This window comes from Culex quinquefasciatus, chromosome 1, assembly GCF_015732765.1.
Source record: "Culex quinquefasciatus strain JHB chromosome 1, VPISU_Cqui_1.0_pri_paternal, whole genome shotgun sequence".
NCBI classification, from domain to species: Eukaryota; Metazoa; Arthropoda; class Insecta; order Diptera; family Culicidae; genus Culex; species Culex quinquefasciatus.
This window is the reverse complement of record NC_051861.1, coordinates 7,949,620-7,960,571: the sequence shown is the minus strand read 5'-3', so window position 1 is coordinate 7,960,571 and position 10,952 is coordinate 7,949,620. Positions and strand designations below refer to the sequence as shown.

Sequence of the window (10,952 nt, the reverse complement as noted above, 5' to 3'; positions counted from 1 at the left end):
AACGGTCTTAAAATGCGACCCAAACAAAACGATGTTGAGATTGCAGATTTCTTTTGACAAAGAACTTTGTCCTAAGGGCACTGTCTACGGGTGTCAATCCAAAATTTCGCGAAGCGAAAGTGTAACGATTTTCTGTCGTTTTTCAAATGCTTATATCTTCCCCCCCATTCAAACAATCTTTATGTTTTACCCACCAAACGAAAGGGGAAGTCTTAAAGTACAAGTTGACTACCTCACAAAGTTGATAAAACTTTGTTAAAGTATTCAAAAGTTAAGATGAAAATAAAAAAATGAATGCAGGAAAAATCCCGGCTGCTGATTGGCTGAGAGCACTTCACAAATTTTGCCTTGCCTTCTGCTTTCGTGGAACTGTCACGCGAGAATGTTGCACCACTGTTGCCACATTTCATGCAAACTATTTAAGCTAGCACTTAGCCTCAGAAAATTTCAGTGCCTTCCGTGGTTTCATCAAAGACGGATCCACGGTGGTAATTTTATTGCTCACACACACACACGCACACATTGAAAGACACAGTTTGTGCACTACATTGGGAGGAATTCTGTTCTAATGAAGATTGTTAGGACGGTCAACGGACAACCAGAATGATTTGGAGTAATGGGGATGGGACCAATCTGGTAGGATATTGGCCACACCCGGAATGGCCAGTGCCCTGGAAAAGGTTCTACCGGGGGACATTAATCGAACCATACGACTTGGGGCAATATGGGTATCAAAATTCATGGTTTTTGAAACTGGTAATGAAAATGGCCATTTTGACCGGATTGGCCACACTTGGAGTGGCCAGTGCCCTCGGGAAGGTTCTACCGGACCGGATTGACCACACCCGGAGTGGTCAGTGCTCTGGGGATGGTTCTACCGGGGACTTTTATCGAACCATGCGACTTGGGGCAATATGGGTATCAAAATTCATGGTTTTTGATACTGGTAATGAAAATGGCCATTTTGACAGGATTGGCCACAACCTGGAGTGGCCGGTGCCCTCAGGGAGGTTCTCCCGGGAGGACATTTATCGAACCATGCGACTTGGGGCAATATGGGTATCAAAATTCATGGTTTTTGATACTGGTAATGAAAATGGCCATTTTGGCAGGATTGGCCACACCCGGAGTGGCCAATGCCCTGAGGGAAGGTTCTACCGGGGACTTTTATCGAACCATGCGACTTGGGGCAATATCGTTTTTGAGACTGGACATGAAATTTGTCATTTCGATAGTGGTTGTAAGGTCCATGGTTTCCGGATGCCGTTTTTTCTGGGGGGGATAGACATTTTCTGAACCATACTTGTTTTGGCAATAGTTTCGTTTTCTGGCAATTTATTTTCACATAGATGTCAATGATTGAAGACATTAAATTAGTATTAATTATTAAGGATTAAATAAATTGGCAAAGAATTAAAAAATATAAATAACAATTGAATGATTTTTTAGAGTTTTGTACAAAGTTCTTTGTCTTATTGGTCATGTAGAACATAACCACCTGCACCTTTTTCTTGTACAGACATTTGACACCGGAGTATTAGACTGTACACGCAAGTCGAAAAAATCTGCACTCGTCGCAGTGCTGCAATCTGCACAAACTGTCAAAACAAAAAGAGCTGAAGAGAAAAATCCATCGTCGCCGCAGTCAGAGTGCTAATCAAAACACAAACATTGGCCCATTCGTTCGATTCGTGCGCGGACAATCCGGATTAAATTGTGCTTCGCCGGAAGCAGTTTCAACTCAAGTCGTTCCATTCGTCGGCAGTGTAGTGCATCTCGAAAACGCGCGTTCATTCCCCCGTAAAACCCCAAATAAGGCCAACTCGCGCAAATTTTCGGGCGTGTATCGAAATTTTTCAAGGATTGTGCGTGCGTGTGCGTCGTGATAGATCCGGGTTTTCGGGAAGCGGCCCCCCTCAGCTCCAGCATGGCCACGGCAGGTTCCAACTGGCGGGACGTGATCGCGACGCGGCTTCGCGAGCGCAACCAGGAGGAGACGGCCCGGTTCGCGGACATAATCGCCTTCAGTGAGTCTCAATTTGGCTTCTTTTGTTGATTTGTTTATCGTTTTAGGGTTACTAGTTTTGACACAAAGAGATTTGCAATGACCGAATTTGGTCACGGGTCGGCGATTCTTGCAATTGCAGCATTTTGATTACACCTTTTTGGGGTGTTTCTGTTTTTTTTGCTTTTCTTTACGCAACACCACCAGCTGGAAGCAGCGCAAAAAGTGAAAGTGGTTCATCTGCTTTTGTCCTTTTTTTGCTGCACCACAGTGCACGGTCGCGTGTTCTCTGTCACGCTTCCCATATGGTGGGTTAAAATAATTTATGCAATTTTATTCAGGTGATTTAACTGAATGTCGTAATCTACTTTTGTGGTTTACACATTCTAAAAATTTGGTATTTAATACCCCTGACTCAAGGCGGTTTCAAAAATACCTAAAAAGCAAAAACTGGAAATTTTGTTTATTGGACCTTTTTGAAAAAAACTCCATAAAAAAAAAACATTGAAACCTTTTTATTCATGGGGTCAATTTTGGTCGTGTTTTTGAAAAATAAAACTGTTATATAAAAATGTTTTTAAAAACCACAAAATAGGTGGAATACATTGCTCGATTAAAAAAAATAAAAAGTGCCCGATAAAAGCTCAAAAATATTTTTTTAGGCCATAGGCCATAAACTTACCAGCTCCGCCTGGTGTAACCACACAAATTTATGCAATTTACTGGCAAACAAGATCAAGTTTAATGCACTTTTGATCAACATTTCTTTTCATTGCACACACATTCAAACACGAGATTAGAGCTCAGGCGCTTAACGAAAGTCGCCATTACCATCTGTTCACTTGCGCAAACGTTTCCATAGTGCTTGAGATAGAAAAATTGGTTTCAACTACCGGCAATATGTTCTCTTGCACATGCTTTAGCTTTTCACGTGAAAAATAATCCCGAAACATTTAATTTATTAGCAAGCCCTATCAAAAAGCAATCATACTAAGTCACTTGACATTTTACCTAATCTCGTCGAAGGCTGAAGAAACCCGATCGCCCTTGTTAGAATGAGCCAGTGATGCCAGGGGACTTCGTCTGTAAACACTACATTTGTGTAGTTTAATACTAAATGTTTGTTTCAACTAACATGGAACAGGCAGCCACAAAAATGCTCTGAATGAAAAGAAAAATGTAGGCCGATAATAGAAATTGCTTGGGCCCCAGTGCATTCTCGTCAGACGAGAATAGACATTGAACATATTTTTGTAACGTGCTTGTAAAAGAAATAGGGATAACTTAAAAAAGTCAAATTAAACAGAATTGTTCACAAAAGCTGCTCTTCTTGTTTGGTGTATTTGATTTTAGTACATTTTAACGAAAACCCCGGAATATCGAGCATCATTCAGACACCATTGCTTAGAGTGATGGGAATTAAATGAGTACTAAAATGATACTATTTTCAATTAAAAAGATAAGTGTCAGGCAAGCGATTGAAAAGTGATTTAAAAAAATGTAGGTTTCAAATATCACAAAAAAACAACCTGAGAAATTCCAGCTCAAAACAAGAAATTTTAAGGTACTGTTTTTACACGACCTTCTCCGAAATCAAACAAACTGTAGACTTGTTATCTTTGGATCTAGTAATTAAGGTATTGACCAGGCCTACAAAATGTTTCCAACCCAGCGTACACATGAAGCAAACCAAAATGTCAGTTCACTGCTAGCATCTGACTGTAAGCCTACTGTGTCCGTTCAAACACTGCCGCCTGACTCGTGCCGGTCGGCTGCTGGAGAATGAGAGACGTGAAAAAATGAGGTACACTCACTCAATTCGTGTCGTATGACTGACTCGTAAAATCATCTCTAAACACTATTTTGACTATTTTCAAACAATTGAATGGTTCTAGACTGTGCAAAACACTTAGAAAAACCATAACTTATATTCAAAATTACATTTCTACGCATAAATACCAACTTTTTGTGTAAAAACTTGTTTCTTTATGTGTGTGCGTGCAACGTCGAATGAGCGTTGGTCGACTACTGCCTCGCATTGCAGCTGCTCAGTGAGCTAGGGCACTCACGACTGAGTCGGGTTTGTTTATGTCACGGTTTTGCGGTTCAGTGAATGGATCTGAAAAAATCGTGTATGCGTCGCCGATTTTCGCGTCAGGGGCACTGACATTTTCAGCTCTGGTATTGACCAAACAATACATTTTGCATCATTAGTTCATTAGTGTACAAGTCTCCATACAATTTTATAAGCTGTCCATAAAAAAATAGTGAAATATTTTAAAATCTGAAGCTGGAGAACGGATTTTCGAATCGATTTTGGATTTTCGACGAAGTCGTAAGTATTGATTAGACCTGCTCAGAATGTTACTTAAAAAAACAAATTCACATAAGGGAAATATACCCTTACTAATAAAACACTCATCTTCGTCATATGGTGAGTTTGCTGCTCGATTAAAGCTCCAAAAATACAATTTAGGCTATAAACTTACCAGCAACAGCACCGCCTCGAGTAGGCACGCAAATGTATGTCACTTACTGGCCAAAAAGATCAAAATTATTGCACTTTTCATCATAATTTCTATTTTGCGAGACCATTCCTCAGCACTTTGTTGACACACACATCCACACGCAAGATGAGAGCTTAACTGCTTATCGAAAGTCGCCATCCATATCTTTTCACCTGCGCTAACGTTTTCAAAGCGTTTAAGATATAAAATTGCTTCCAACTACCGGCAGCATGTTCTTTTGCACATTAATTAGTCACTCACTTGGAAAATAATCCCGAAACATGTAAATAATTAGCAAGCGCCATAAAAAAACAAAAGCGCCCAGTTTTTTGACGTTTGACTTTTGACGACCCATTCCAATCAGGCTTGCCACGCGTACAGATATTTTTGGCACATACCAAACACTCAACCAAGTATAACTTTAAAGAAAAACATTTTTATCAAAAACTAAACAAGTAAAAAGATGCAAAAAATGTTTATCTTTTTAGTGCAGTTTACAAAAGCTACTCAAGTGTATTTTACCTGTAAAAATAATTCGTTTGAGTGTTTGGTCTGTGCCAAAAATATCTGTACGCGTGGCAACGCTGAATTCCAATCGAAGACTGAAGAAAACCGAGCGAGAAGCGAAGGCCAATAAAGAACACAGGGTGGCCACCAACACTACCAGCAGCGCCTGTTGGAGTGAGCCAGTGATGCCAGGAAACATTCGCTATAAATGCTACTTTTCGTGAGTGTTTGCGTAAAATTTCATCAATTTTGGCAGCACTAAGCAGACACAAAAGAAGCTGGAAGAAAAAAAAAAATCGGGAAATATTTTTTTAAATGCTTGTAAAAGGAATAGAAAAACTTTTAGTAATAGTGAAAATAAACAGAAATGTTCACAAAAAGTTGTTCTACTTGGTTTAAGTAAATTACAAGGAACACTCCAGATTATCCAGTATCATTCAAACACGACCGCTTATTAGGCTTAAAATTGATATATTTCCTACTAATAGTTTGAATATTATCGTTCATTTTTAAATTTGCTTTTTTTTCCTTCAGATGTAACATTAAATCAGGACTCAAATAAAAATATTTTCGTTGTTTTCGTGTTAGGAGTTACTTAGGCAAAATAATTCGCAATTCGCAATTTCCAAAATAAATATGCAATCGATGTCGAATTTTGTTGCTTAGGCCGATTAGGCCGATGCAAATATTTAAAAAAGTTTTTGTCCCTCGACCCTGGCCGAGGTCAAAGGGGGCAAAAATAAAAAATATAAAAATTTAAATTACAAGCCATAATCTTCACATTTAAATGAAAAAAGTGTTTTAAAATGCATTTTACACTAGTTCAGTTGTTTTGCAATCATTAGTTTTCAAAAAATCTAAGATCTGACAAAAACAAAAATTGTATCGAAAAAAAAGATTTTGCATCGAAAATTTTCAAAAAATCTTAAGATTTTGTAATAAACCGAAACATGCTAAAAATGATTTTAAACGCAGGAGAATGTATTTTAATTTGATTGCAGCTGGTTGCCCTTGAATTTTCATTGAAATTTTGAAGTTTATTGTAAAAATTTTTTTTTTGTCCCCTGATTTTTCGGGCCAATTTTGAAGGGGGGGGGGGGGGTGCAAAAACTTAAAAAAAAACTAACTTAATCCACCTATGTGGTTGGAGCCTTCCTCACAACAATGGCTGTACACAAGTTTCATCTATTTTTTAGATTCGGCTTCCAAAAAGTACATCAATATCACTTAAGTGGCCATATCTCGAGACAGGGTTGCCAGATCTTCAATGTTTTGGGCTCGTTGGAAAGGTTTTTTGATAACCTAACCAACGATGGGTCGAATGATGGACCCAGACATAGTTTACATACATTTAAGTGAGATCCGGCTTCCAAAAAGTACATCAATATCACTTAAGTGGCCATATCTCGAGACAGGGTTACCAGATATTCAATGTTTTGCACTCGTTAGAAAGGTTTTTTGATAACCCAACCAACGATGGGTCGGATGGTGGACCCGGACATAGTTTACATACATTTAAGTGAGATCCGGCTTCAAAAATACATCAATATCACTTAAGATGCCATATCTCGAGACAGGGTTGCCAGATCTTCAATGTTTTGCACTTGTTGGAAAGGTCTTTTGATAACCTAACCAACGTCGGGTCGGATAGTGGAGCCGGACATAGTTTACATACATTTAAGTGAGATCCGGCTACAAAAAAGTACATCAATATCACTTAAGGGGCCATATCTCGAGACAGGGTTGCCAGATCATCAATGTTTTAGACTCGTTGGAAAGGTATTTTGATAACCTAACCAATAATGGGTCGGATGGTGGATCCGGACATAGTTTACATACATTTAAGTGAGATCCGGCTTCAAAAAAGTATATCAATATCACTTAAGTGGCCATATCTCGAGACAGGGTTGCCAGATCTTCAATGTTTTGCACTTGTTGGAAAGGTCTTTTGATAACCTAACCAACGTCGGGTCGGATAGTGGAGCCGGACATAGTTTACATACATTTAAGTGAGATCCGGCTTCAAAAAAGTACATCAATATCACTTAAGAGGCCATATCTCGAGACAGGGTTGCCAGATCTTCAATGTTTTAGACTCGTTGGAAAGGTCTTTTGACAATCTAACCAACGATGGGTCGGATGATGGACCCGGACATAGTTTACATACATTTAAGTGAGATCCGGCTTCAAAAAAGTATATCAATATCACTTAAGTGGCCATATCTCGAGACAGGGTTGCCAGATCTTCAATGTTTTGGACTCGTTGGAAAGGTCTTTTGATAACCTAACCAACGATGGGTCGGATAATGGACCCGGACATAGTTTACATACATTTAAGTGAGATCCAATATATGTGAAAACACATTTTTATACATAACTTTTGAACTACTTATCGAAACTTCAATCTGTATAAAACTCGATCTATGGGACCCTAAACCAAGTCAAATGCAACAAGTTCGGGTCAAATCGGTTCAGCCAGTGCCGAGAAACATGAGCTAGTTTGTTGGTCACATACATACATACACACACACATACACACACACATACACACAGACATTTGTTCAGTTTTCGATTCTGAGTCGATATGTATACATGAAGGTGGGTCTACGACGTTTTTATACGAAGTTCATTTTTAGAGCAGGATTATAGCCTTACCTCAGTGAGGAAGGCAATATTTGTACCAGCCTTAGTGGCCTGGACTTCGATCTAGAAAGAAATTCCATATAAATTGTAAATTAATCATTTTGACGAAAGTTGCAAAATTTTCATTATTTTTTTTGACAGTGCCGACATTTTTATTTTTGAGCAAAATAAATCATTTGTTAAAAATTATAAGCTCAAAAACTGCAAATTTACTGATATGTTGACCTGATATTGACATTTCTAAGCAAACCTTAAAAATCAAAAGATTTTGCCTTCCTCACTGAGGTAAGGCTATAATCCTGCTCTAAAAATGAACTTTGAATCAAAACGTCGTAGACCCACCTTCATGTATACATATCGACTCAGAATCGAAAACTGAACAAATGTCTGTGTGTATGTGTGTGTGTATGTGTGTGTGTATGTATGTATGTGACCAACAAACTAGCTCATGTTTCTCGGCACTGGCTGAACCGATTTGACCCGAATTTGTTGCATTCGACTTGGTTTAGGGTCCCATAGATCGAGTTTTATACAGATTGAAGTTTCGATAAGTAGTTCAAAAGTTATGTATAAAAATGTGTTTTCACATATATCCGGATCTCACTTAAATGTGTGTAAACTATGTCCGGATCCACCATCCGACCCATCGTTGGATAAGTTATAAGTAGACCTTTCCAACGAGTCCAAAACATTGAAGATCTGGCAACCCTGTCTCGAGATATGGCCACTTAAGTGATATTTATATACTTTTTATTCCGGATCTAAAAAATATATTAAATTTGTGTACAGCTTCTGTTGGTAATGAGTGAGGAAGGCTCCAACCACATAGGTGGATTAAGTTAGTTTTTTTGCCATTACTTGAAGTTGTTTTACCACACAAAGACACCACTAGATATCACGGGTAAGAAAACCGCCTAATTCGGGATACAGAGACAGAAAGATTTGTTTTTTTTCTTTCAATTTAAAAAAAAAATCCTCGAAAAAAAACTTATCACGATTTTTCATCTTCCAGACAACCGCCTGTTCGACACGGCCACCAAGCTGCGCCAGGAAAACCTGGAGCTCAAAATCGACAAAAAGATCCGCGACAGCTCGGCGGGCCTGGTCGGTGGCGGTGCCGGTTCCGATCACCTTCAGCTGACCGCCATCACGAACGCGCAGATCCAATCGCTGGAGAAAAAGTGTCTCGCCCAGCAGGAGGAGCTGACCGAGCTGCACAAACGGAAGGGCGAACACTCGCAGATGATCATCACGTTGAACCAGAAGCTGACCGAGTGCCAGCGGGCGCTGGGCGAGAAGGAACGCGCCCTGGTGGAGCAGTGCTCGATGAACGTGTCGCTGCGGGAGGAGCTGGACAAGCTGAGGGCGGCGCACACGACCGTGCTGGACGAGCAACCGTTCCTGCAGCTGCGGGCAAATGCCGCCGAGGAGAAGCTTCGGGCGGTTCAGGACGAGAACAATAAGCTGCTGGGGCTGTTGATGGAGTACAAGTCGCGGGACGCCGAAGTGATGAACCGGGAGAATGACAAGTTTCTGAAGCTGAAGAAGGCACAGATTGAGAGTGAACTCGCGGGGGCGATTCGGGACATTGCCGGGCCGTCCGGGCTCGGTGGGGGTGGTGGGGCGATGGATCGGTTCGATTTCGGGTCGGATGGGTTTCCGGAGGGGATCGAGTTTAAGTTTGACGTGCACGATGGTGAAGTGAACGCGGTTCGTTGGAGCCCTGTGGAGGGAGTAGTGGCCACGGGTGGGGCCGACCGGAAGGTCAAGCTGTGGGATGTTAGTAAAGGTAGGTCGTATCGAAGTCAATGCAGCAAACCCCCAAACTAAAATCATTTTTCGCTTCTCCTTTTTCAACAGGAAAATGGGAACCGCGCGGGTCGCTGGTCGGCAGCAACCAGGGCATCAACTCGGTCGAGTTCGACAGCACCGGGTCGCACATCCTGGCCGCTTCCAACGACTTTGCGAGCCGCGTTTGGAGTGTGGCGGATCAACGGCTGCGGGTGAGTACCGATCATTTTGGGTAGCGTTGCTGGCACCGTCGAGTGGCCGGGACCGTGTGGCCTAATGGATGAAGGCGTCGGACTTCGAATCCGAAGATTGCAGGTTCGAGTCCTGTCACGGTCGGGAGATTTGCGAGCTTTTTTGTTTTGGGAGGGTGGCGAAAAGCGCAAACTCGTCACGTGGAGAGAGGGATGCAACAGGTGGAATTGTAGTCGTCTTCTTTCTGTTGTCATAAAAGAACCCTTTCATATGTTGTGTGGGGATGCTGCGCAGATGAACCATTGCGCAATTATGCTCCTCTGTGAGGGGATTGTTATTCTGGATAGACACAACACGATTGCATTTGAGGGGAAAGATGATAAAGCAGATTTACATCCCTCGTCAATAAATTTGTTCATTTATATATATCAATGGCATTTCATCTCCTTCGAAACTCGTCCATTTTTCCATTGTCCATTTAATTTGTGTACAGTCATCCCACAAATTCCATTTAATTTGTGTACAGTCATCCCACAAATTCGGAACACTTTTGTGATAATTTGTCAATAGCACGTCAAATGCATCTTTTCTGTCGATCCTACTATTTTTAGGACCTTTATTTGACCATTCTATTGCTATTCCACTAATAAAAGTAGTTAATTTTAAACACAAACTGAATATCAAGATTTTTTTGTTCAGAGCACCTCTAAATTGCCTGTTCCATTATTTCTGAGAGGTTATTGTGCCTCCCACAATTGTGAAACATCTGAATTTAACTGAAATTTTCATTAAAAAAAGTTATCAAACCATTCATAAACCATAACTAAGGATAAGTTTTATTAGTTTCAGTGTGTAAAGTCATTTTTTTCAATATGTTCTCCTGGAGAGAGCCAAAGTTCGTTTACATCCGTAAGAAAAAAGTTTCCGAATGCATTTGTGGATTTCAAGGGTCGATGTTTTTCTTTAAAATCTTGATATGAAGCGTAAAAATTACAGTTATTTTATACATTAACCGAAAGATTGCAAGAAAAGCTTTCACATGAAGGTAAAAGCAAAACATTTTGTTCAATGATTGTTGTTCTATGATTTTTTGAACGTTGGCCGATCTGTTAACCATTCCATATTAATTAACTCAGGCAAAATGTCTCAAAATAACATTTTAAAAGTACAAGATCCTCTGTAATTACGGCGACTCGGTCCTAACCTGTTCCCAGCACCGAAAAGGACCTAATAAAAATAGATTCACGATTTTTTTTTGTTAAAGACAGACTGACAGTTTAATAAAAATGTCTAACTAGCAAAAGCCT

General features: G+C 40.3%; 1 protein-coding gene and 1 non-coding gene across 2 annotated transcripts; both read left to right on the top strand.

Annotated features, from left to right (window-relative positions):
• The first annotated feature begins 1,605 nt into the window (after nucleotides 1–1,605).
• LOC6036505 (autophagy-related protein 16) lies at nucleotides 1,606–9,704 on the top strand. Its single transcript, XM_038249368.1, has 3 exons — nucleotides 1,606–2,027; nucleotides 8,675–9,451; nucleotides 9,523–9,704. The coding sequence occupies exons 1-3, from the start codon at nucleotides 1,928–1,930 to the stop codon at nucleotides 9,687–9,689; spliced, it is 1,044 nt and encodes a 347-aa protein (XP_038105296.1). The 5' UTR covers nucleotides 1,606–1,927; the 3' UTR covers nucleotides 9,690–9,704.
• An 11-nt stretch (nucleotides 9,705–9,715) lies between these two features.
• Trnar-ucg lies at nucleotides 9,716–9,789 on the top strand. Its single transcript has one exon. It is a non-coding gene; the product is annotated as a tRNA-Arg (tRNA).
• Nucleotides 9,790–10,952: the final 1,163 nt, after the last annotated feature.